General features: G+C 53.9%; 6 protein-coding genes across 6 annotated transcripts; 4 read left to right on the top strand and 2 right to left on the bottom strand.

Moving 5' to 3' along the window:
• Nucleotides 1-1,540: 1,540 nt before the first annotated feature.
• NCS57_00589700 (uncharacterized protein) lies at nucleotides 1,541-2,629 on the top strand (the record flags this gene model as incomplete). The annotated part of the gene is made up of 1 exon (XM_053055804.1): nucleotides 1,541-2,629. The coding sequence occupies one exon, from the start codon at nucleotides 1,541-1,543 to the stop codon at nucleotides 2,627-2,629; it is 1,089 nt and encodes a 362-aa protein (XP_052914759.1).
• A 679-nt stretch (nucleotides 2,630-3,308) lies between these two features.
• NCS57_00589600 (Zf-LYAR domain-containing protein) lies at nucleotides 3,309-5,360 on the bottom strand (the record flags this gene model as incomplete). Its single annotated transcript, XM_053055803.1, has 3 exons — nucleotides 3,309-4,607; nucleotides 4,716-4,838; nucleotides 5,340-5,360. The coding sequence occupies 3 exons, from the start codon at nucleotides 5,358-5,360 to the stop codon at nucleotides 3,309-3,311; spliced, it is 1,443 nt and encodes a 480-aa protein (XP_052914758.1).
• Nucleotides 5,361-10,532: 5,172 nt separating this feature from the next.
• Nucleotides 10,533-11,950, top strand: NCS57_00589500 (Hydrolase-4 domain-containing protein; the record flags this gene model as incomplete). Its single annotated transcript, XM_053055802.1, has 4 exons — nucleotides 10,533-10,673; nucleotides 10,780-10,823; nucleotides 10,948-11,586; nucleotides 11,776-11,950. 4 exons carry the CDS (start codon nucleotides 10,533-10,535, stop codon nucleotides 11,948-11,950), a joined length of 999 nt encoding a protein of 332 aa, XP_052914757.1.
• Nucleotides 11,951-12,568: 618 nt separating this feature from the next.
• Nucleotides 12,569-16,108, bottom strand: NCS57_00589400 (R3H domain-containing protein; the record flags this gene model as incomplete). Its single annotated transcript, XM_053055801.1, has 4 exons — nucleotides 12,569-13,638; nucleotides 13,688-13,821; nucleotides 13,873-15,564; nucleotides 15,618-16,108. The coding sequence occupies 4 exons, from the start codon at nucleotides 16,106-16,108 to the stop codon at nucleotides 12,569-12,571; spliced, it is 3,387 nt and encodes a 1,128-aa protein (XP_052914756.1).
• Nucleotides 16,109-20,443: 4,335 nt separating this feature from the next.
• NCS57_00589300 (uncharacterized protein) lies at nucleotides 20,444-21,691 on the top strand (the record flags this gene model as incomplete). Its single annotated transcript, XM_053055800.1, has 1 exon — nucleotides 20,444-21,691. One exon carries the CDS (start codon nucleotides 20,444-20,446, stop codon nucleotides 21,689-21,691), a length of 1,248 nt encoding a protein of 415 aa, XP_052914755.1.
• Nucleotides 21,692-23,024: 1,333 nt separating this feature from the next.
• Nucleotides 23,025-23,860, top strand: NCS57_00589200 (Mitochondrial pyruvate carrier; the record flags this gene model as incomplete). The annotated part of the gene is made up of 3 exons (XM_053055799.1): nucleotides 23,025-23,175; nucleotides 23,466-23,538; nucleotides 23,590-23,860. Exons 1-3 carry the CDS (start codon nucleotides 23,103-23,105, stop codon nucleotides 23,858-23,860), a joined length of 417 nt encoding a protein of 138 aa, XP_052914754.1. The 5' UTR covers nucleotides 23,025-23,102.
• Between the last annotated feature and the right edge of the window lie 2,345 nt (nucleotides 23,861-26,205).

The raw sequence follows: 26,205 nt of genomic DNA, 5'->3' as shown, positions 1-26,205 counted from the left end.
GCTCGGAACCTGAGGGGTTGTTGCAGATATTGACAGAGCGGGAAACCATTCTCACCTTCTCAGTCGGGGTTGGGATAGCATACGCATAGTCCCTTTGTCAGCCCAACCGGATTATGGTATCACACCATTCCTCTGTTCTTGGTCACACGACTGGCGAGTGCATCAAATACGACAGCTGTCGAAGCTGATATGGGAGTGATCTTGCCTACCTCGACAATCCATCATCTATGTCCGGCTGAAAGTGCAGGGCGGGTGCATCACCAACTCATGGGCCAGATACTCAATATCCCCTAAAGAAAGGGTCTCTATTATATACACCGATACCAAATCCACCAAGCAGAGTGTCAAGGTACTTGGACATTGAAACCCACCAATTCTCTCGGACTATAAAACAGTAGCAATATGGGCCAAGATGCAGTTGGGTTTTCAGATCGCTTCTCATTGATACGCTCGCACACGGCTACAGCTACTCTCATCTCACTACCTACGAGATCATGAGTGACGCTAGCTCAGGTAGCACTTTAAGAAACTGCTCTCCTATCACCTCTCTTGTCATATATATAATTGGAATAGCGGCGCCATTCCCCGAGCTGCCCCATTCGGATAGAGCGTTCATCAATGCCAAGAGAAAGCACAAAGAATATATATGTTATCGGCTTGGGCTCAGCGTACTACCAAGCATGGCCTAGTTTTCCAGGTTCGCTAGCATGAATGGACTTGTGAAAGGTATTATTGAAAAGGTTAAAAGAAATCTCGGGTTATTATGAAATGTTTTGTCTTATGTCTTCCTCGTTCTTACCGGAAGATAAAATCCCGGCGATTTCTTGGTTTTGACAATACTCCCTGGAAGTCAATCATTTCTTATCCCTAAGTGGAACGCAGCAACTGGTAAATAGTCTTGCTTCTCATTAAATAATGACCTCTTCATTCAAGATAGACTGATACTACGAAAGCATCGATTGATAAAAATATGTCATTTGTTGGGAAATATGAGTAACAGCTGGGCTTACAGGGTAGTGAGCCTCATTACACTTACACATTCGCCCGACTCGAGTGCCGACATACACATGTAGTCTAGAGCATTCTTACCACTCAAAATAAACAATACATGGCCTCATTCATCTCATGTTACACCAACTCCTCGGCCTTTCATCCCAAGTACAAACGGCCCGGCAGTTGTCACACTTCGGCTGCCGGTACGTACCCACCGGCCGACTTTCCTTCCTGGGAAGGAAGTTGGCACATGAAAGAAAAAAGGAAACGCGGGGAGCTTGCCGGGGCGCGCTTCCCCTGTTGCTCCTGTGGGTTTAGCGTTCCCGAGCCCCCAAGACGTCGTCCCGAGGCTCAACTCCAACTTCAACCTCGTCTCTTCCGCATCAACAAAATCTCATCAACCTCCAGCATTGATACTCCCCTTTAACGTGCACTTTCAACATACCGCAGCACTTTTCGTCTACCCTCGCACGACGCATCAGCCGACTCCGACCCTCCCATCCACAAAGGCCTGCGCGCCTCACGCTCTTCGCCGAGATCCCCCATCATGTCCTCCTCAGAATCCTCCTCGCCTTACCCGTTCGCCACCGCCCCCGACATCATCCGCGCCCACCAGAAGGATGCCTACTTCACCGGTCATCTCACCCAGATAATCAGCGACCTGCATCGTCGCCTTCGCGGCGCCCGACTGACCCACGCCCGCGCCCCAGAGCTACAGACCGCGGCCGCCCTCACATACTTTGCCCTCACCACCATCCCCGGCAACCGCACTCTCGGAGAGGAATATTGCGACCTCGTGCAGATTGATGCGCGCGACGGAAAACTCCCGGGCATCGACCGCCGCGCAGGCTACGTCGTGGCCAGCATCCTCCTCCCGTATGTGGCCGCCCGCATACTACCCAGCCTGCGCGCCCGGTTGCGCCGCCTTCTGCAGCGCCGTCTAGAAGCCCTCCGAAAACGAGACGACAAGTCAGCAACCGGGCGAGAGGCGCGCCTGTGGGCTTACATCGACACACACCTTAGTTCCTTCACAACAGGCGCCCCCTTCCAGGCCGTCATCCTCGCCCTCTTCTACTTCAGCGGCACCTATTACCAGCTCTCCAAGAGACTCCTATCCCTGCGCTACGTCTTCACACGCACCGTCCCCGACACGCCCGACCGCGCTGGTTACGAGCTTCTGGGCGTCCTACTCGTTGTCCAGCTCACCGTCCAGACCTACATGCACATCCGCTCCACCCTCTCCGACTCGGCCGTCGCTGCGCGTGAGCGCGCCGCGTTCCCAGATGAGATTTCGCTCAATCACGACGGCGCTTACAATGGTGACAACAACCTGCTGCTCTCCCAGGGCGCACAAAGCCCCAAGTCCAAGGTCGACATTGCCGCTGCTACTCACACGCCCCTGGCAACAGTGCCGCGGATTCAGTTGACAAGCGACAAGGCCATGGGCTACATAAAGGGTGGGCAGCAGAGAAAATGCACATTATGCCTGGAAGAGATGAGGGATCCCTCAGCGACACAGTGTGGCCATGTCTTTTGCTGGGAGTGCATAGGGGATTGGGTGAGGGAGAAGCCTGAGTGCCCGTTGTGTCGTCGCGAAGCCCTGGCACAGCACATACTACCATTGCGCGTAATGTAGACAGATTAGATAGATAGATTCATGTAGGTTGATTTCCAATTCAAATGTACAAGATTAGAATGCACATTACGTTGTCAATATCAGATGCTCAAAACATCAAAGCATGATGCCATGGCTCAGTGCCAGAGCCAGAGGGCATCCCCGGGGCAGCTGTTGCGCCCCTATATAAACGCTCCCAAGACATCTGTCTCCCGTGGTATCCTGTCCTGTCCTGTCCATCCAATGCTCCCCCAACCGCCCATTATCCATCCACCAGTCCACTCCTAGAAAAAACAAACATAGTCTCCCAAAGATGAAAATCTCATCTGGACATGAAGAAAAAGAGGGGGTCCTATGCGTCAAGCATGGTCCGCCCATCATCCGCTCCCCTGTATAGTTATACACGGAATTGCCCAACCAGGTTCCGGGGGCCCGGGTGTCGCAACCTCCAGGTACACACCTGGCGGGCGAGCCGGACCCCTTCTATCCCATTCCCATCCCGTCTCAAAAATGAACTTGTACACAGAATGAAAGCATGTCCCTCAAGGTATCGTGAAAGCGTTGCTCCAATGCATCGGCGACCTCATAACTCCGTTGTCCCTTTCGACATCCGTTTGGCTTCCAGCCATGGTTGCCCACTGTTGTTTTTTTCTTTTCGTTTCTTTCTTTGTATGTTTGGTGTATGGCCTCAGCTGGAGACTCACTCAATAGAGAACAAGACGATCTCGCCTCGTTCGTTCTGGCGAAGACGCAGCGACCGCCAAAGTTCCTTCTCTTCCTTGCCCTTGCCAAGCTCGCTGCCCGTAGCCTCACGCTCCCGGTGGAAGCGCTTCAAGACCTTGTTCATGCTCAGGCCCTTCTCGCTTTCGGGTCCCTTATCCACGAAGCTGAGGAAGACGTCGGCACGAGGCTTGAAGAGGATCACCTGGTTGTTGCCAGGCTCGGTCTTGCCGTCCTTGCTTTGAGGTCGGTATTCGATCAGCTGAGGCTTCTTCTCCTTATGAGAGTGCTTCTTTGACGAAGATGTCTTCTTAGTCTTGGATGACTTGGTCTTGGACGACTTGGTCTTGGACTTGCTCTTAGACTTGGGCTTGGTGGCACCCGCAATCATGCCAAACAGGCTGTGACCGGCGGCGTGCTTCTTCGAGTGCTTCGACTTCTTCAATGGGCTCGCAGGGGAGACTTCAGGGGCATCACCACCAGAGTAATCGGGAGATGGGGGAAAGACGGGGCGCATCATACGGCTCAGACCACCAGTGAGTCCCGAGTGCAGCACAGGGGGCGCATCAGTCATGACCTGGTCGTTGGGGACCTCAACGTGTAATCGCTTGCGCTTCTTGTCCTTCTTCTCGGTGCTGCTTCGGCTCTTGCGTCTCTCCGTCTTCGGAGCTGGTGTGACAAACTGAGGCTCAGGCGGAGGAGCATTGGCGAACTTGGCCACAGGCTCATCGTCCTCCTCATCGTCGTCGTCGTCTTCGTCATCGTCGTCATCGTCTTCCTCCATATAAGGGTAGTCCTCCGTCTTGGGTTCGTATCGCACCAGTGAAGTGCTTGGCTCAGCGTCAGCCAGTCCGTGGCAGGCTGCGAGGTTCATGTTGGAGGCATTGGGCGTCTGGCCCGTTCCAACGAGGAACTCAAATACGTCGACATGGGGTTCAGGGGCAGCTGAAGGGGGAGTCGGGGCCTCTGGTGGGGGGCCGCCGGCAAACTCGTCGTCGCTGCTGTCATCTTCCTCCTCGTACTCGGCCCATTCGTAGTCGCGGTCTTCAGGGAGGTCTTCGACATAGGCGTGGTGGGCCATAGTAGCGTCTTCGTCGTCGTTGTTGTTATTGTCGTTGGTGTTGACAATAGCTTGGGACAGAGACTGGACCTGAGTCTGGTTCTGCTGGGGAGTGGTGGGAGGGTTGTAGTTGGGGTGGCTGTGTTTCTGCTTCTTGTTCTTGTTCTTGTTGTCCTTGTAGAGGGCGCCTTGATACTTTTGGTCCTCGGTCATGCAGCTCTATTATATGATGTCAGAAGACATGACACAGACTCAGGGGCTCGGAGGGAGTGGGAGGACATGGGAGCTATGACTCCCAAGATGCCTGCCATGTCCTGTGATACGTACGGTATGAGATCGGTACTGGACGCCGGGGAAGTGTACCATGCAATCAATGCAGGTAAAGGTGGCGCCGCGGCAGCGGTTTCGATGAGGGTCGAGTTTCTTCTTGGTGAGGACGTCACCGCACGCCTGTGAGAGACGGTGAGGTTAGATGGGTATAGTACAGAGAGATGAGGTCGAGAACAAGAGATAATATGTAAGTAGAGACGAGAAAGGGTATATAGCGGGATGCAAGACAATGGAGACTCGTTCGATGCGGCGGGGTGGTGGACTGGGATATTTGAGGGATGCCAGGGGAGGCGAGAGCATGGCGAGAACGTTGTGGTGGGCCAGGAGATCGGCATGGGGAAGAAGGGGTGTCCCTTGAAGGAGACAGTTCGTGACAAGAATGGTGTGGTGGGAGGGATGTCAGGCGTGTATGATGATATCCTGGGGGGTGGGCATTGTCTGAGGGTGAGGGTGAGGGTGGTGGGTGGGCAATTGTGTACGAGATATGTAGCCGGGCTTATTGGCGGCGGCAGTACACACAAGACAAGGTATGCAGCATGAATAGCAGCAGCAAGGGAATGGATAATCGAACCGGGGCTTGGCGAGCGAGCAATCGAAGAGAAAAGACAATTCACAACGTACCTCACAGGAGAAGGAGACCATGGCTGCAGTGCTCAGAGGGGTGATACTCCCGATCCGAGTGTCGATGATTGGGCGAGGCGAGTTGGGCAGAGGGACAGGAGAAGAGGCAAGCTGCAGGTCAAGTGGCCGCCGCGGTATTTAACGGGAGCGTCAGGCAGGCTTCGAGAGAGACCTTGGAAGAGGTTGCAGAAAATGCTGGATGCCGAGACGATCAGTGGGCTCGCAAGGGCCACGGGCGACCAAGTGATTCGGCCGAGGCGAGTTCCTTGGGCACTCTTGACGCAAGAAAAAATCGGGGGCTGCCCAGTTTGCAGAGCTCTGTATGGCCTGGACCCAAGTTGCTGATATGACAGGCGCAAAAAACTAGCTCTCAGAGGCTGGAGTTGGGTTCAGTTGGGCACTACTTGGGTAGCATAAGGCGACGAGCAGAGAGCAGCAAAAAATGAGCGAGGCGAAGCACTTGAGAGGGGCAGAGGAATGCGACGCCCAGGTCAAGACAGGACGGGAGAAAAGGCGGAAAGTCAAGTTTGACGACGATAGCACGAGTTTGGATGGAGGGGCGGGCGGGACAAGAGATAGCGAGATAGCGAGAGAGATGAGATGAGAGAGCCCCAAGTCAGGTGGAGGGGCTTGCAAGCCAGGGCAGGGCGGGCAGGGCGAGCGAGCCAGGGTTCTGGTCGAGCTTCCGAGGGCACGGTTGTTGCGGCGGCGGGATCTCTGGCTTGGTCCAAAGCAAGCGTGTTGTTGGCCGTAGCGTGATGATGGAGGCGCGGGTAGTGGGCGGGAACGGTGGCGTGTGATCGCAGGTTTAATTAGGATGGCTCCAGAATGTGAGAAGGAGGGGGAGGGGGAGTCAACAAGCGAACGAACTGGTTCGTGAAGATCAGCGAACCGGTATTTGTTGATGTTGATGTTGTTGTTGTGGTTGAAGGAGAAGGAGAGGATGTGGGTGACGGAGAAAAAAAAAAAAATAAAAGAGGGCGGCTGAGGTGGATGCGGCAGATGAAACTACTGACGTACCAGCCAAACAAAGGCCTGTAAGGGCAAGAACGAACCTACAGCAACAACTCAACAAGAGCCAACGAACAGCTCAGGAACTTGCACAACACAGCATAAGATCCAATGCGTGGGCGTCGCGTTGCATCCAGGGCCAAAATTAGGACATCCAATGTTCTGGCGTGAGATGGATGGATGGCTCATCACCAGCACGAGCGCCAGCACGAGCACCAACACCAGAGAGACAACACACATGCAACACGCACCAAACAGAACCAGCCCAGGAGAAGCCTCCTTTCAAGCAACATCCAAAACACGGACGTCTGGTTGGACAACCCCAGTCATGTCTCAGCCTATCAGTGTGTGTCAGGGCGCTGCTCCGGCGACGCCCAGAAGACACTGATTGGACGCTTTGCCATTACACTACCCGAATTAGCAGAACCCTGATGATGATGATGCTGCTGCTGATGCGCCCTGGAGTCTCATCGCTCGCCCTGGCAGACGCTGGGTTGAGTGTGAGTGTGAGCGAGCGAGCGCTAGCCCAGCCCGGCATTCCTTCGAAACTCGTGTGAGGCGACGTCACCATTGGCTGAATGGCACCACGGCAGGACACTGATCAATGCCGCCAGTCATGACAAGCCCGGGCCCATGGGTCGATGATTGGAGACTTGACTTCCATGCCCATCTCGCGGAAGCTCGAGGGGAATGCCCGCCCGTTTGTCAATCACTTGTCAGAAGGCGTGACAGGAACCGTCAGAGGGTGGTTGCAGCAAAAACCCTATGGCCCCCCCTGGACCGTGGCGCGCTTATGTGTTATGGATGTCCAGCTCCAATTGACTCGTCGCAAAACGAGGCGCTCGATATTGGAGATCAACCACGCGCCATTGCAATGCATGTTTCGCAGCGATGGGTGTGCTGTGCCTGACCAGTTGGATGGATTTGACTGTTCCTCCTTCATCTTTTCTCGCCCACCAGATCACGCTCTGATTTGTCTGCAATTGTCCACTCCAGGCGAGGGGCCTCAAAGCGGCAGCGCTTCAATGGGTCCCCCGAGCCAAAAGGGAACCGACTTACAAGGGGGAGCAGGAGGGGCCGTGGAGTCAAGACAGCTTCAGTAACCATTTTGCGGCGGGGCAGGGCAGAAGCAGTGACAGCAAACACGGGGAGAAAAAAGAAAGAAAATTTTTGCATCTTGCTTGATCTGACAGAGGCTGAGAGAGGGGGACCTGTCTGTCTGCTGGCGGGCATCCCGGTCTGGATGGAGGGGCAGCTTCTGGATCGATCTCGACAACGGACGTGGCAGGTCGCCTCTTCCGGTCCATCTTCGACGGGCTCCGGCCTCCGACGACATATCCCTCCGTAGCCGCCGGCGGCCACAGCCGGAGCATACATGCATAAATTGGTTGAACCAATCGATGCACGGGGCCTTGCGAGGGCCTAGAAGCGAAATATGCTTTCAACCGTCCGCGAAACAATAACAACAAAAGTCAAAGTCCATCTGACTACCATGACAAAGTTCAATCGCATACCTTGGCCCCTTGCATAAAACTATCCTCCTGGCTGGTATTTGACCATGAACTATCCACGCCCACGAGGCCGTCATGCCGCCTCCCGTCGGTACCCCACCTTCGCAGGGTGACAAGACAAGACACAACCGGGTTCATTTACCTGCATCACCAGAAAGAGAACGACGAGTCTGATTTTGCTTCCCTTGCCAGCTCTCTGGACCCGTACCTGAGTGGGCTCTCTATCCCTCTCAGGGACCCCGTCAAGATGCGGCGTTATTTCCAACGGTCCCGTGGTCGCCTTAGCTCTCTGAGCTATGCCCCAAAGAAGCTCACCACAAAGAGGCTAACGCCGGGGCGGTGCGCGCGGAAGAGCCAAGGTGAGGCGTGTTTCAGGGGATATCCCTGGATCGACAGCACGAGACGGGCATGCGGTTGTGGGATTGATGCTCAACACGACACAGCTGAGGAATGGAGAAGGCGTTCAGATTTTTATTGAGACTCACACAATGGGACGAGAAGAGCGCAAGAAACCGGGACAACAAGCAAAAGGACCCCAATTCCCGCTATCCGCATTCCTCGTCGAGGTTTGTTCGGTCCCTCTGTTTAATTGTTCCGTGTATAACATTCAAGAAGCGAAGAACCCCCACGCGCGGGCCAGATGTGATGACTGCTGCAGAAGAGGTGAGATGCTGTTTCATCGCCGACACAGAGCAAGCGCAGCACAACCAGCCCGCCCCCCTTGGCCTCCCGAGGTCTCGGACCTGGGCTTTGGGGTACGGCTGTCGTTTATACATGCCCTTATGCAGGCCACGCACGTTAGCCCAATTCCGCCGGGCCAGAAATCAGGGGCGCAGGCCGTGACATGTCAATGCCACGATTGCACGCTTGACAAGTCGCCAATGGCAGTCACATCGCGTACTCCTCTCCCCATCCCCTTGTCGCTCTCCTCCGTCACGTTTGACTCAGAGACCTTTCAGGATCCGGGGAGACACACGAGAATAACACGAGGTGGTCGCACATATCAAGATCTCTCTCGGATGAACGGCTGAGCGAGATGAGGTTGCTTCCATTGGACGACTGCCCCTTGGTCCGTCCGTCCTCATGTTGGCGCTGAACTGCGGTGTTCTGAGCTTTGTTGGTGTCGTGGAGAAGCTCGTTCGTTTCTTCCTAGAAGCTTCCTAGCTAGGAAATGGCGTGCCGTGCTCATTTCCACCGACATCATCGCAATGAGTCCCCTGGCAGCCGTTGCACACAACCCGCCGGCCCCCTCCTTATCTGTCAGTCAGTCCGTCCGTCATTGTCACTGCCGCCATGGCATTGCACCACATCCCACCATGTAGGAAAACTCAGGCGCCCACGTAATACGCAGCATCTTACGGATAATAATAAACCTGGAGTTGTCTCGTCTCGTCGATCCCGTTTGGCGGAGGGGATGGCTCGAGCTGTGCCTGTTTCGCCTGGTGTGTCAGCTTCATTGATGGGGGATCCCGTGAGCGTCAGGTAAGGGGCGCAGAGGGCACACGGGTACCTGAGATGGCCTGGCGGTCCGGGTACCTTGGCCGCGGAGCTAACGCTTACCGTTACCTCTGTTGCGTATGTCGAGCATGTACTACTCAGTAGCATCATCTCCCCTCTCCCCACCTCACCGAGCTGAGATCATCCGTGCCCCACCAATAACGAGCAAGATGGAGGATAGGAGCCTTCCAATCTCTCTCCTCCGTGCTCTCATTGTTGAGGTGGTCGGGTCGTGCTCGTGCTCGAATTCGTCGGACTCTGGGGGATTGCCAACAGGCAACAAGCTCCCTCCCTCTTACCTTCTGCCCGTCCCTCTTCTTTCTCGAAACCTTCGATTCTGGACAGATCCCTCTCCACCTCGTGAGACGACCAGGTCCGACTCAACTCCACCATAACCTCCAAGACCAGCGATACTCTCCGTCCCTACTATACCTATACTCCGACCCCTGCTCCGCCTTTCTTCAACGTCCCCTTTTGGACCACTGTCTGTCAAAGTCGTCCTCCAACATCATCCCATCCCACGCGCCTTGTACGGCTTCAGCCTCGGCTCGCCTCCGACCTCGCCGCCGCCGACCGTCTCGTCTTGTCCTGTCTTGTCCTCACTGCGAGCCCCATGTCGCGCTCCTGCATGGGACTACCTTAAGTGGGATCGCTCCCGAGATAGACGGCAGGGTTCAGAGGTCCATCGAGAGATATTCACCTTTGTTTTTTGCAGTTAGGGCCTATGAGAAAGAAATAGCTACTATTGGCATCGCCTACTAGCTCGGCAATCAATCCTTTCGCCCAACACTCCGCTCATTCATTCTGTCCTTCTTTCTCTTCTTCCCCAACAACAACGACGACACGGACGCTGCCTCCATCACCAACCTTCGTCCTCCGAACCTCTCCGTTGGATAGCTTCAACTCCCGGCCACTGTCTGCATGCATGCAAACTTGGGATAGGCCTGCATCGGAATCAGCTGTTGTCTGTCCTACGCCTCGTCCGCAGCAACTACACGTTTTCCCTTGTTAGGCTGCCATCTTATTGTCGAGCAAAAGGCCCCAACGGCCATCGTCTCCTTAACCCTCCACCGCTCTCTCTCTTGTCCTTTTGGGGAGGCTTGCCCTGGGTCACCGCATTTTGGACCCTCGCAGCCGTTACCCCTGGCTTGTTCGTTTGTGTCTATCCATTGTAATGCCCAGCAAAACCGGCCGAACAAACATGGCCAGCTCCAACCCTCCTCCGTCGCCAACCTCGTCCAGCTACCTCGAGCAGACCGTGTCGATACTGACGTCGGTCGCCGGCTACATGCGTCTGCCCGCGTTGGCTTCCACGGTACGTCGACTCCGCAGCAAGCCGTCGTCCATCCGCCTGAATGCAGGTCCCAGTCCCGCTACGTCCAAGTCCACATGAGCTGACCACGCCGTGCGCAACTTTACAGGGCATCGCCGCCGTCCTCACCTCGCTGCTGTACTTTAAGCAAAAGTTCGTATATCCATCCATTGACTGCTACTCTTCCGTTCTCCTCCGCTCGTCTCTATCCACTCTCCGACCCGCAACATCATCATGCCGTCCCCCGCGCTAACCCAGCTTCTCTCGCTTGCATTAGGGCATTGATTTATCCGAGCCACATTCCCGCAAACTCTCGCTCCGACGTTCCCAAACCTTCTGACTTTGGCATCAAAAACTTCGAGGAGTTGTATATCCCAACCGACGATGGCGAGAAGCTCTCGGCCTACTACATCCGGGGCCCTCGTGGCCACAAGAACTCCAATGTCACCATTTTGATGTTTCATGGGAATGCTGGGAACATCGGCCACCGATTACCCATTGCTCGCATGATCATCAACTATATTGGTTGCAATGTGTTTATGCTGGAGTATAGAGGCTACGGCTCTTCGACCGGCGAGCCCGACGAGTCTGGTTTGAACATTGACGCTCAAACGGGGCTGAACTATCTTCGGCAGCGGGCCGAGACACGAGATCACAAGCTCATCGTCTACGGTCAGAGCCTGGGGGGTGCCGTCAGCATCAAGCTGGTGGCCAAGAACCAGGACTCGGGTGCTATTACAGGCCTGATCCTCGAGAACACGTTTCTCTCCATCCGGAAGCTTATCCCTTCCGTTGTGCCTCCTGCCAAATACCTCACCCTGCTATGCCACCAGGTCTGGCCCAGCGAGTCGATACTACCCAGTATCAACAAGGTGCCGACCCTCTTCATCAGTGGCTTGCAGGATGAGATCGTCCCGTAAGTTCTCCCTCTATCCGCACACTCCAACCACTACTTGATCCTGTGATGATCAAATTTGCATCACCCACAAAAGATGAACCCTCGTGGTCTTGATAAGAAAGCAAATATTCCCTGACGATTCAACCCATCCTTCCGCTTTAGTCGCCAACGATGCAAGCCGGAACATAGGCTAACGTTAGCTTACAGACCACGGCACATGAAGCAACTGTACGAGATCTCCACGGCACCCACCAAGCGGTGGAAGCCCCTGCCCGGTGGTGACCACAACTCGAGCGTTCTCGAAGAAGGTTACTTCGAGGCCATGTCAGATTTCATCGCCGAGGTGACAGGCGACTCACCACGGGAGAAGACACGCATATAGGTCGGGGTGTTCCCGTAGATCTTTCCACGCACATCATCACCTCGGGGTCCGAGTAAGGGAAACATCACATACAGCATGCATGCATACACTCACGATTGAATGATACCCTCCGTCTTTGTTTTTGTTGCGCAAAAAAAGAAGTCCTACCCAGCATCCATCATCATCATCATCATCATCATCATGTACAACAACACACGAATTTGCATATTTGTCCGCTTCCATAGAAGAAACCTGGAAATTAATGAAACATTGACCAACTTTACGTTCTCGTGTGGTGGGGATTATCTCCCATGTGATCCTCCTATACATTGCTCTCGTGACGCCAAACTAACTCTTGGAGGTGACATTGTGTCTCGGATTACGATGCTAGTTGCAAAGGTCTAAAAGCAAAAGCACAGGCTCAACAGCTTTGACCTGGTGGCTTTCTTGTCATTGATTACTTGGTATTGGCTACCAGCTATTTGGTCCTGGGTCTAAATGGAAAGGCCATGGAAATGTTGGGAGCATGTCACAACAGATACGACTGACACTTTGACAATACCAAGACGGTGATAGACATGATTTAGACTCATAGTTATTGAATTGACCTAGCCTTGGAAACATGCTTTGCTACTAGTCCTAGCATTCTACATCCCCATCAAGTGCCGCCCACACTTTGCCCGCCTCGGGCTGCTGTGGCTTCTTCTTCTTAAGCCCGAGCAGCTTGCGGCCGGGCTTGATCGAGTCCTCGGGCGCCGGCGTGGAAGAGGAGGAGGTGGGCTTGGACGCCGCCCGCCCAGCCACGGCGCTCCATCCCCCTGCGCCCGGTCGGCGGAGTACCTCGCGGCGGGTGACGGCGCCCTTGTCGTCCGAGTGGCAGAGCAGCACACCCTCGGCGAGCTTCTGGCTGCGGATCGTCTGCTCGATGCGTGGCTTCAGAGCAGCAAGGCTCTTTTCGACTGGGGCGGGTGTGAGGAAGGCTGAGTACTGCGCAGTAGCCTTGATGAGAACCTCATCGTTAAGGAAGTCAGTCTTGAACGAGAAGCCCTGCAGGGATGCAAGGTCTGAAGCGAGTGCGGTTGTGACTTCGTCAATGGTCAGACCAAAGCGAGGCTCGGTGAGGACCATGCTGTTGAAAGGCTCGCTATCAAAGGGGGGTGGGCTCGGGGGACGAAGGGCCGCAGCGGCAGCGGCTTCGGCAGCCTGAGCGGCACGGATCTTGACACACTGGGCGAGCGTCTTGGGCGGAGCAGATACGAACTTGTCCGTCTTCCAGACAACGACAGATCGATTCGAACCATAATCCTCGCTCTTGCTCTCGAGGCCAAAGTCTTCAGCCAGGAGGTGCAAGAACTGGCGGGACTCATTACGCATGGGCTCATATCGGAGACGAACCTCATCTGGGTTAGCAGCAAAGACGCGGAAATGTCGTTCCTGGCTGTCGCCCCAAGAGGGGAACTGCTTGTACAGCTTCAGCGTGTTGTCTGAGAAGGGGACATGGTCGTTGGTGTGTGACGCAGGATCGATGTTGAGAGCTGCGGCAAGGCGACGGTTACGGTCCAGGCGTTCACATTCTTCGTCGCATCTAAGCTCTGGGCGGCTTGGAGTCGGGTTGCTGGTGCTCGTGAGGCACTTGAACTCCTTTTTGTAGTTACCGCAGGGGCACTGGACAACCATCTTCTTCTGGCAGGCAGTAGACTCGTTGCAGGCTATCCTCGTGTTAGTTTATACATTATGCAGGTTTATTTGAACACTTACGAGTCTGGCCATGGCAGACATTCTGGCAAGTGTGATTGCAGAGCAGTTTCGTCTTTCCACAGACTTGCTCGCAGCCCTCTCGAGCATCGCCGCACTCTCCAGGGCGGTGGCAAAGCTTCCTACAGGTGTGAAGACTATACAAGGTCAGTATCAATAGATCTTTTCAAGGGCAATGATAAACCTACCCGCATTGAAGCTTCTGCCCACAGATCTCGCCGCAGTGAACCTGTTGGAGATGGCAAGGCTTGTTGTGAAAAGTCGTCTTCCCACAGGCGCATACCTTCTCAGTTAGATAGGCGCAAGGAGGGCATTCAACGTCATCAGGATGACACTGATGCTCAACAGAGGGATGACCACAAGCGGTCTGGCGCCTGCACTTTGATGTGCAATATGGCTGGCGAGTCCCACAGGGTTGAGGAGGCTGAAGAACCGTTGCACCGCAGTTGCAGCTGATCTCGGTCCATACAGCTTCAGGACAGCTCTGGCAAGCTCCACGATGGCAGAGCTGCTCACAGAAGTGGCTACCACACTTGAGTGGCCTTCCACAGACCTGAACACAGATGTGCTCAGCTTCAACCTGAATAGAGTCGACACCAGAACGCTGCTTCTTCTGCTGGGCGACCCTCTGCGCTGCCTTCTTTTCACCCGGGCAGCAGTGCTCTCCACATCGATGCCGCCCGCAGTTCCGAGTTGCCTGACACACCTTGAAGCACAGGGGGTGTTGGATATCCCCCTCATGGCAGATGGACGGGGCGGTGACTCGGCCACACCGACAATCTATATCCATGACCTGCATACAAGGGTCACAATCTCCAGTGTGACACAATGACTGGCATGTGTGGCCACACTTGAGCTTCTTCTCGCAGACTCTCTCGCAGTGAGGAATATGCTCCTCGCAAGATTGGCGCGGGTGGTCCACGAGATCCTTGAGCGGTGTCTTTCCGCAAGGACAATGGGTTACCACGTCCGGGGAGAAGGGGCAGTGAGCCGGAAGCTCATCCTGTGGGTGACAAGACGTCTCACAGCGATGAATTCCACAGTCGTAGGCCCTTCCGCAGGAATTTTCGCAGCTGAAAGAGCCCTGGAACCAAGAATCGTTGGTAGGATCGTAGGAGTCGCAGACCTCATCCTGCTTGAAGCATTCCATCTCCTTCTCAACTCGTCCACAATAGCACCTAGCCTTCACTGCCACCTCGCAGGTTCCACAGACACCTGGGTGGCAGATCTGCGAGCATTCGTGCTCTCCACAAGATAGCAAATCGCCACATGGCTCTCGGCAACTCCAACCGTTGTAGTAGTCGGTATCTCTGCAATTCTTGCGAAGCGTGTGCTTACCACAGTAGCAAGGCTCGGGAGGGCTTAGCACATTGCAAGGTGGACAGGGCCCAGGATGGCACTGAAGGGTACAGGGATGTGAGCAAGTCGTCCGTGGTTTAGAACATGTCTGTCCACATGAGTGAGGGGGCAAGAGGCTGTTGTGACTGGGGTTGAGATCTTTGCCGCACCAACACTGATAATCACCGGGCTCGCCAGTCAGGCTTGAGTTGCAACCGGGACAACGCCATGACTTATCGCCGGTGGCCTCGTCCACCTTCATCGAGGTGCTCCACCATTGATGAGCACACTTGAGATGGACGACGGTCCAGCAAATGGTGCACGACCAGACATAACTTTTGCGGGTAACGTCATCGGCGCAGATTCGGCATTCGTAGTTCCAGTTGCTAATGTCCTCCTGGATCCGTTGCCAAAGGTCGGAGGCAGTCGACTTAGGAACGTCCTGCTTTGGCCTCCCCTGTTTCCGATCAGACCGAGATCGACCTCCCTTAGAGCGCGGCTGGGTCGGAGGCTGAGACTGAGCCGAGCTTGACTCCGGTGCACTGAGATGGTCAGCATAAGTGGGCGTGTTGTGATACGGTTAAGCAAAGCCTACCTTCGTGGAGCAACGGGTTGCCCGGGGACAAACTCGGGAGCGTCTGCACTCAATGACTGATCCTGGGAAGTTGCTTGAGCCGGTTCTTCCGTTGTGGTGGTCAAGCGGCCACCGAATTGCCGATGAGGTCCCACGCGGAATCCTCCTCTTCCTCGGTTCTCTGAACCGTGAGAACCGCCTCGCTGACCGCGCCGATTCCGTCGGCCTCTAGATGATGCTGAACTTTCAGGTGCGGAAGAGGCGGGCTGCTCCACCTGGGGTGTGGTTGAAGGTGTAGCATCAGTACCATCAGCAGCGGTGGCCTGAGAGGCGGCGTTTCTACCACCTCGGGAGCCTGATGTGGTGGATTGATTCCCTTGACCGCGGTTCCGGCCACCTCTTCCCCTACGACGTCCACCACGTGAGCCCCCTCTCGATCCTGATGCTCGACCTTCATTCTGGGACTGATTCTGAACCTGGCTCGAACCCTGTCCTCCCCCCTGCTCCGACATATTGACGGAGGTCAATGTGAGAGACTGTGTAGCCGATAGTAGCGGAATGGTTGCGCTGTGTAATATAAAGCGTCTTCAAACTGAAATGACAATGAAAATGAAAATGGAAAAAAACTGGAGCAAAATGCCTGAGATGGAGCGTGCAGTCTTGGGAAGGTTCGCTTGCTAAGGTTTCAACAGCCCTGCTGATGGGATGAGATGGGTAGCAGGGACGAGAGACGCGAAAGGATGAGGAGAGGATCTAGGAAGAGGGAGGAAGAAGGAGACGCAGGACCCGAGGCGATGATATATCGAGAGGCGTTTGTCTCGACCTCAAACAAAACTCGGGAGGCGTTGGAGGTCGGTGGAGCCTTGAAGCTTCCGCGTGTGGCGAAGCCTTGCCCTGCTCTGACAAACATTGGCTGACCATCAGAATGACTCACCCAAGGTGACTGCCTCTCTAGGTCTGCAATTTGGCAAGCTCAGTTCTGAGTGGCCAAGACATTTCTCTATTCAGAAAAATACCCTTTAGCGTCTCACGAGGAGTCATACGAGTGATTATTCAACCTTTTTCTTGCATTTCTCCGACGGGAGCCTGGAAGCCTGCAGGAGAAACCTTCAATATCAAAGTCCATGAGTAATGTGGCTAGTGAGAGCACCGCCACAGCACGTTCAACGTCTACCGGGTAACTCCCGTCCCGGATCCATCCTACACTATATCCTACCTCCCTATGTCGCTTCTAAGTATTGCTTTGTTGGATATTTGACTACTCTTGCTGTATTGGGCAACTATCTGTCTTTCTTTTTATTGACTGGGTGGTTGGATGCATGATACCTCAAATCCAGCCAATGGGCTGAAGCAGCTTGCCGTAAGAGTGAAGCAAACGCTCGAGCTTTGATGTGCTAATACAAGTATGACTCTGGTTACGCAAAACCAGAATGAGGCACGTTCCTCTCCCGGGTGTTACTATCATTGCGGCTATCCGCTTTGCTAAGATTACTGGCAAAGCTATGGGTACCCCTTTTGCTCAGAAGATGAGCAGGGTGAGCTTCATTAATGCCCTACCCACGGTAAGGGAGGGTACACCAGCGGCGCAAATTTCCATAATTGCACATGAAAAGGGGGATACAGCCTGTCTGTTTGGGTTGTGCGCTTGGATGATAGCATCATCAAAACGCCGCGGCCCAGATATCTTTATCCGGCCTAAGGCTACCTGCAGGACGGGAAGTGGTACTTAAGTGTGGAGGCACTCTATGAATAGAAACACCTACTCACTTGACGATGCTACAACGGCCCAGCTAGAATCATAACGTTTGATATGGATATAAACTGACTCTAGGTTTGCAGTTTCAGCCCTGTGAGGAGGCATCGCTCATCCAGTGCTCCACATCGTGGGAAGATGGTTACTCGAGGATGGAGCACGGCAGCATTGATTAGACATACAATTAGAACGAGCAAAGTCTGTCATAGTTGGGCGCGATCCCTAGCCGACAATCTATCCAAGTTGCAAGTGGAGGTCAGGTGTGAGACTGTTACTCATGAATAGCTTCACCAGCAATGTAACACAAGCGTGAGCGACGCAATTCGAAACCCTCACATCCCCTTGATAACTTGAATCAAGTACCAGAGAACTGAGAATTAAAGCATTAAGAGGCTGCTCTAATTTAAGGTCACAAAAGCTTACGTGAGTGGATGTTGTTGTAGCTGTTCCACATTCTGGCCGATTGATCGGCGAGAAAAGATGAGCTTAGGTGCCGAAATCCGAACATATCCCAGCAATGGCATCAAAACCAACTGCGCCATTGACATATCAAGCCTTTTTTATCTCATGATTTCGAGATCGTCGATGGGTAGCGGAGATAGAGCGGACTTTGTGGCCCTCAAAGTTATCATAGTGCGAGGACTAACGTGATTTACCATGACACCGCCCACCCCCCGACCCCGCCCACCAATTTCGCATCGCCACAGGAATCAACGGTCGGCAACACATGTTAATTTTATAATGAAAATAGCTTCAAATGAAAAATCATTTGAAAAACTGACTAAAAATACTATTTTCTGCAAGAGGTTCATTTTTCCTCTGTTTCTTCATTGATTTGCGAATGCTAGCTTTCTCTGATATTGCCGCCTGCTTCTCTGCTTCATCGCGCGCCTTTTTGATCCGTACGATATCGGGAAAAGCATGGTTTGGGTCCAATTGAACCGCTTTTCTTCCTGTTCTCTTATGTGCGCCTTCCCTCGCCCGATGGTATGCTAATTGGAGCTTCATGTTAGTGTTTTCTATGCGTAATGTATCGATTTCCTTGCCTGAGTTCTTAAGAGAGGTCCGGGCGACCCGGGGGACTGTGATTCCACAATCAACAGCGTAGTTAAGCTGCTTTCTGATATCAAGACTGGAATGAGGCGTATCCCACGGATAGATCTTAGCCGACGAGCTTTTCTTTGGTGTTCTTGGGGGAGAAATTGCGATATGAGAACGCTTTGGCGGCACCCACTTTGCTAAGGCGGGCTCAGAAGTCGTCGGCCATATGCCAGAAGCACGAAAGCCGGTCTGTATATTCTCCTGTGTAAAAGCTCTTTCTGATGCTTTTTTATATGCTGTGAGAAAGCGCTGTTTTTGGACTGGCGATGTCGTCTCATAGGACACCCAGTCCCGCGTTTCCTCGTGATAAAATGTCTTTAACGGGCTAAAAAGTGCGATATCGAGCGGCTGGGTGATATGTGACGAGTGGGAAGGTAGCCAACTAGGCCATACCTTATGATTCCACGCTTCCAGCATAAAATCTGGCGTCAAATGCGTCTTGTGGCGGTCCAGAACGAGGATACGCCATAGGGTCGGATCAGCCGGCTGTGTCTCCGGCAGAAAGATGTCTCTGAACCAGGAAAGAAAGAGCTCGTTATTCGACCAGCCTGAGGGACTGCAGGCATACTTCCAGTCGGGAAAAACCTCAGGAAACCACTGTCCTTGGAGGTTATTCCCAGTGAAGATAACTAGAGGTGTGAGACGGCGACCAAGCGCACTTATTGTCTCCAAAATCGAGATCCAAAGCGTAGAATCACTCTTTAATAGCTCAGCAAATGTCGTGAGGACTGTCCCAAGCACCTTTCCGGCGTAGGTCTCGCCTTCTTGAACCCCAGTCTCGTCGCAGTTTAAGATACGGTCTGAACCAGCATTTTTCCTCTTTATGAGACGATCGAGGCCGGAATAGTAGTCCTCGAGACCCTCTTTCGTGACAGCAGACTTTCGAGCAGCTTCAATAAGTCGTGATGGCTTCATTTTTATATCCTCGTGACGGGAAAGAAATCTCTCGACCCAGTGTTTTCCTAGGTGCTCGTCTGGATCAGCCCGGGCGGCAACACACGCGGCGAAAGCATGCACTTCTTGCTTCGTCACTGGGAAATTCATATCCTCGCGATCAAGGATCCATTGTACAATATCGTCTTCTTGCTTGAAGCTCAATTTCTGACATTTTTCATGTGCTTTGTGTATCTCAGTTGCACCAGCGCGGCGGTCTCTCAATGTCGTCCTCTTGATCCCGTGCTTGCGAGAGGCGGCGCGAATACCGATCGTTTCTGCATCTTCCAAAGCTATGCGTATGAGATACTCTTTATCAGTCTCATGAGAAGCCATATTCAAAATTAGAAGTCAATTGAAGCGATATTGAATTTTTGAGAATTAATTATGCTGAGATGTGATGATGTAATTGAGACGTGACAATGCGGGCGGGGTTGGGGGGTGGGCGGTGTCATGGTAAATCACGTTAGATGAACCACCAGGAAGGACCATTATTACTTCGACCATGGAACTCCGAGAGATCATTTCAAATCTTTCAGTAAAATGGTATTTGAATTAAAGTCCTTCTTTAAATTTCCCTGCCAACATTGTAGATAGGTTGTGCCGGTTTTCCGTCTGACCATCTTCGTATAAAACCTCGCAACAAGTGATGTAATGGCTCTCCACAGCTTTTGTAAACACCCACAATTAGAACAATGCCTCAACTCCCTGAGTGGTCAACTGCCCAATTCTGTAACTGACGATCTCTCGTGTTAGTTTCCACAACAGGGGATAAGGATGAAGGCTGGAATCTTGATCAGTGGACCGCTGGGTCCGTCATCCCTTTCGTGATTCTGTGCTCAAATACTATGCTATCCCCGCCAAGAGGGCATACACTCGAGTTTCTCACACTTTTCGAAATGATTGCTTTCTTCATGTAAATGTAATAATGTCTTGTTAATACTTCGAGGTAAATCCAGTTGGGCTGATCTGCAAACGACCTATCACGTACTCACTTTGTCATTGGTAGCTTATCCACTTACACCAAGGCTATAGTTGCCCATTCTCTACCGCGCCGACCATGAAGTCACTCTTCTTTCATCTAACACTGGCCGCTATTTGGCTATTGCTGTTCCGATATTGCCAGCGAACCTCTTTTCAAGACCCCTCGTCTTTGTTTTACGATTCAGATCGTGCCTATACCCGAAACTACTCAGCAACTCGAGAGTTGGAAGCCGACGAATTCCTCGAGAGAGCCTCCTGGACACCCGCAACAGCAAAGCGACCATGGATATATCACGGCCGAGACCAATTCGAAAAGCCAGATGGATACAGGATATGCATCGGGATTCCTAGTGTTCGAAGAGAGAGGGAGCAGTTCACTGGACGGACGATAGCCTCCCTGCTGGACACTCTAAGCCCAGAAGAGCGGAGACTGGTTGACTTAAAGATCCTACTGGCGGACGATGCGCCGCAGAACCACCCGGCTTGGCAGCAGGCATGGCTCCATAACGTCGCGGACGAAGTGCTAGTCTACGGAGAAGAGTCCAGCGCCAGGGCTGACAACGCTCAGCGCGTTACTTCAATCTCGCGGCGCTCAACCATTGGCGACGATCGAAACAAGAGAGTTCAACTAGACTACGCCAATGTGATACGCGCATGTCGGGGCACGGAGGCCGACTACTTTGTCCTGGTCGAAGACGACGTGATTGCTTCACGAGACTGGTTTCGGAGACTGCACAAGTCTCTTGAGGAAACTGAGGCAAGAAACACGGGAGCGGATTGGTTCTATCTTCGACTGTTTTATTCAGAGACTCTCCTGGGGTGGAACTCGGAAGAGTGGCCGGTCTACCTGCGGGACTGCATCCTCACTTACACGGCGGTCATTCTGGTTGTGTTATTGGTGCGATGCAGGTCGGCGGTATTGAAGCCAATGAGGTCAACAGATCTCATCAAGTCAAACGTGTGCCTCATACTTCAGACCCTATTTTGGGTGACAGCTTACCTAGCCTTGTATTTCATGGCTGGTAGACTATTGGTTGACCCATTTGGAGTTGGCGTCCATGAGATGCCGCGTTATGGCTGTTGCGCTCAAGGTCTTGCCATGCCTCGTCGGCATCTGGGGACATTGGAGAATCAACTTCGAGAGCCACCTCACCATCTTCCTGGTGATTCATTTGTGGACATGGTGGCGGATCAGGAAGGCCTCAAGAAATGGGCCATGGTTCCAAGTGTATTGCAACATGTGGGTGTAAGAGGTTCATCAGAACGCGGGGGATATTACAAGACCACATGGAATTTTAGCTTCGAGAAGGGTCTAACCGAATAGAACAAGATAGCCGTGTATCACAAGTTAATAACCGAGCTACAATGATGTGATGAACCTAGGATATCAGGTTTCCTTGGTAAGGTTGCGTGTAGGACTACCCTACAGATTCGGTCAACTCGGCTGTCATTGGCAACACACCTCGGTCAACGGTTGAAATCCCGGCACGGTCATTGATGTCCTATACACTCCCAGAGAAGAAGCGCCTCAAGGCAGCCTCGGCATGACGAACAAACGGAACCGATCACGTTGACAACACAAACCTGACCAAGTATTGGAAGGCATCGGGAGAGGCCGGGATAGCGGACCCGGCTCCGGAAGCCCGTCTCAGATGGGGGCGGCGGCTCCTCCAGATGGTCGACCAACCCCCGGACCAGCCAGCTGTTTGGGGGAAGCTCCCCTGCCCAATGACGAAGCCAGTGGCACAGGCACACCTGCTTGGTGGATCTTGCAGAAAGAGACGGATTGTCCGTCAAGCTTCCCAAAACATGGCGGTCTGTGAGATTGCCGATATGTGCGAGCATGGAGGAGCCCAGGAGCTTTTGAGACCCCTGGACAGCCGGAGCTCTGGATGTACATGTATCTGCACCCTTATCGTCTTTGACAGGGAAGCATTCCAATGGAACGCCACGCACGAACGGGAAAGACGATAAGCCGAATTGCTTGCCAATCCTTACCCCCAAAAGCCGGATCTCTGTTCGTGGCGCTCAACGGCTTAGGAGGTGCAAAGTCAATTGGAGGCTGTACCTGGAAGGCTTCAACACCACACCAACGACAAGCACAAGCACCATCAACCTTGAGCCCCCAATATCCGTCTGGGGTATGGATGGAGTGCAGAGGAGCTCCCAGGCCCGCCCCGCAGCCCGCCCGGGATGATATCTCGTGCTACGGGCAGAAGCTTAGCGTGGCGTCAGCCTGGCCTGGAGCTGCTACTGTTCCAACACGCCCCCCTTCCGCAGAGGCAGATCCATCCATGAATGCTTTTTTCGTCGCCCAATGTCGTGGTGCGGACGGGCAACCTCCGAGGACCCCCCATGCATCAGCTCCAGCTCCAGTTCCAGACCGTCGGTGAATGATGGGGAACGGCCTCGGTGTCGATTGGAATTCGACGCCTCGAGCAGAATTTAGATCTTACATCAACATTCGAGTGCGTCGAGGTGCGGATGTCTGAGGATGCTGGGAGCGAGTTCGGAGCCAGTTGGGAACTGTGTCCGCCCTCGTCAGTGGGAGACGTTGGGGTAGCACAGGCATCCACGTGACCTCTCAACGTCGCCGATGCCAATTTTCGGCGGCGAAGGTTGATTTTTGGGGGGCGGGCCAGCAAATCTGGGATTCGTTATCAACCTCACCTCCAAACGACGAAAAACCGCTCCTTCACCTCAACCCCCGCGAGACCGACCCCAGATTATTCAAGATGGCTGCAATCATCAAGGCTGCTAATGCCAAGATCCGGTCCAACCCGGTATCTGATTACATCTGCTCGACCCGTACGTTCCCAGAATCGCCCTTGTCATGCTTTTCCCAAGAGCTCCGATTCGTCGCCGAGAGCGCAAATATGTGATGTCGCGATCCAACACCTGGCTCGACGACTGTTATAGCTCTCGTGGAGTCTTTTGGACACTGGGGAATAATGCGCACAAGCTGTGTCTCTTATCGCTCAAGTCAATTGACGTGCGGACGAGCTTGAAGAAGCTGCCAGCTACAACTCGGTCATCGACTGCGGCAGCTCCGGAGGCATTGATATGCGACAATGTAGACTGACTCTTGACTATTCCAGACTTCTGGGGTCCCGTCTCCAACTTCGGCATTCCCCTTGCCGCCATCATGGACACCCAGAAGAGCCCTGAACTGTAAGACTAACCTCCTCTGCGTAGAGGTCGTAACTGACTCATCTCCTCCAGCATCTCGGGACAGATGACCGGTGCCCTCATCATCTACGCCGGTACCTTCATGCGCTACTCTCTGGCTGTGACACCCCGAAACTACCTCCTCTTTGCCTGCCACTTCGTCAACGCCGGCGCCCAGCTCACCCAAGGATACCGATGGCTCAACTACCACTACTGGGGCGGAAAGGAGAACATGGCAAAGGAGCAGCTGGTGCAGGCGGCAGAGGTGGCCAAGAACAAGGTTGAGAAGGCCGGCGAGAAGGTTCAGAGCGCCGTCAGCAAATAAGAGGAGAACAGACCGAAAACACCCGGTCAGGATCGGTGTGTCGGGGACGGATGCCGTTCACGGTTGGAGCATCCCCGGGCTTGACCTCGGGGTTCGGAGAGTCACACACGGCCACGCAATTCCTTGTACACCTACGAGAACCTTCCCCATGCTCCTCCTAGTCGAGAGGGCACCTAGAGGTTGGGGTACCTGCAGTGATTGTGCCCGGAGAGGTGCTAGAGAAGGACATTTTTCGCTTTCCGGGGAACATTAGATGAATCAATTTGGTTAGAACAACAGACCGCGCCCCGGGAGCCACACCATGAGCCCAAGGAGCGAGTGAGCGTGAAGAATTGTCCCCCGCAAAACGCAGACAAGAAGCCTTCCCCCGGGAACGCTCCCGAGATGCTGCTTGACTTGGTTGATGGTGATGTAGAACCGCCAATGAACCGGCAACTATCCAGCCGTGCGTCAGTGGTGTCGCTTCGAAGCTCCAGATGGTGCATGCGAAACACTTGACTGCATATCCACGACTTCCACAACTCCCAAGTCCTGCTGAATGTCTGTATGTATGCACCCCCACAGGCGGCGGCTAAAGGGACAACGACGGACAGACGCCCAGGCCACATGAAACCTCATCTCGGGAGAAGAGAAAGAAGATCTGGTTGGAGTGGGCCCGGTTGGGGACCCCGATCTTGCGTGTCAAGCAGGGCCCCTAGGCTGGGACTCTCGTCTCGTGCCTGGCCTGTGCCCGGGAGGGCCAAGGTGAAGGACGACTAAGCTTGCTCGGTGCCGTTGCCATTATTAAATCTGAGGTCACGGAGCGTGGCACCAACCCCTTGGCCAGGCGCAGTTGGGTAATGTTCTGGTCGGATTCTGCCCGTGAACGTGGAGTCGTATGCCGAGAGCCTACCAATCCTCGTCGAGGATTCTCGGTGGACGTCGCTGTGGACTTGTAACGCCGGGGAGACCCGCCGTTATTGCCAAATCATTACCGGATCCGCGTGTTGCCTTTTCTAGCCGGTCCTTGGAGATGGGGATGGAGGCGCATCTGATGCTTGAGTCCCTTGTCAGACTCCCACATGATGCGCGCCATCTGCAGCACGTCACGGCAGCTCGTCCTCAAGAGGACAAGGGGAGGCAGGAAAACGAGCACCGTCGGGGAGATAAGGAAAATGTCGCGGACATGTTTCTGGGCTGATGAACTGTGCTGACTGGTTCGCCTGTCGTCGGTTGTTGGCTGTGTGCATCTCGCAGCAACGCCGTGTGCTTGGGTGCGAGCAGGATTCATTGTTTCACAAGCATACGCATACGCATACGCAGCAACGCAACTCATAGACGTGCCTACATAGACACAGACACACCCAAAGAATCGATCGTTGAGGCAAACTCGCTCCCGGTCCCCGGCCATGCAAGGTCGACCGGCATTGGTGAGGGGAAAGGCGTCTGTCAGTGCCGCGAATTGTTTCGGCCGACACCCAATCCAATCCAATCCGCGAGTGTCATGAATAGTCAAATCTAGAAATGCCTTCCTCTTCGGCTCTTGTTCAGCCCTACCCCAATTGACCTCGATTGGTCTGTGTTGACTCAAACTCGATTTAACCTTGTTCAGCCGTCACCGACTTCCAATTTGGGGGAGCTCGGAGGGGTACACCGAAGGCCGACCTCGGAGCTAGCTCGCTGTTTTGGACGACGGAGAGGTCGCCGGCATAAACTTCCCAGTAGGAAAAAGGCAGAGAGAGAGGTTTCAGGAAAGATCCCCCAAGAGGAGCAGGAGTAGGAGCTGCCAGTCGCCTTCACTGCGACAGGTCGGGGGAGGGGGGAGAAATGCGCACCAATGGAATAGCCGACTTAGTCAAATCGATGAGCTGCGATTTGCAATGTACCGGCCTTCTCCCACCGAGAGAAGATTTCTTCGGCCCAGGTGAGCGACATCCAAGGGACGGGCAGGGGTGGGTGGGCAGGAGGTCCCTTGGAGCACGCGCAGCGTCACGGATGCCGCCGTCAATCAAGGTCGACGACAGACGGGGGTGGTTGTTGGATGACCTGGGGCTAAGCAGAAACGAGGTGCCGGCCTTCGACCTCCGTGGGGGTGGAGAATGCCGTGGGAATAAACACTTGACAGAGACGGGAGATTGGCCTTGAGAGCTGGCGGCAAGACGTCCGCAGTAGCCTCGGTTTTCTTCGTCTCCTGATCCAAGGAATAAACCACCGAGGCGGCTAACCCTCGTCCCTGATGGCTATCATCGCCTCGTCGGCTATTGACAGTTGCCCTGTGTTATTTCAATATGACAGGGCAGGAAGGCCTTCGCCAATGGACTAAGCGGGCCGGTTATCTGCCACCCCCATGTCACCTCTCCACTGTG

This window comes from Fusarium keratoplasticum, chromosome 4, assembly GCF_025433545.1.
Source record: "Fusarium keratoplasticum isolate Fu6.1 chromosome 4, whole genome shotgun sequence".
NCBI classification, from domain to species: domain Eukaryota; kingdom Fungi; phylum Ascomycota; class Sordariomycetes; order Hypocreales; family Nectriaceae; genus Fusarium; species Fusarium keratoplasticum.
The sequence above is the reverse complement of the archived record's forward strand: the minus strand, read 5'-3'. Positions and strand labels throughout refer to the sequence as shown.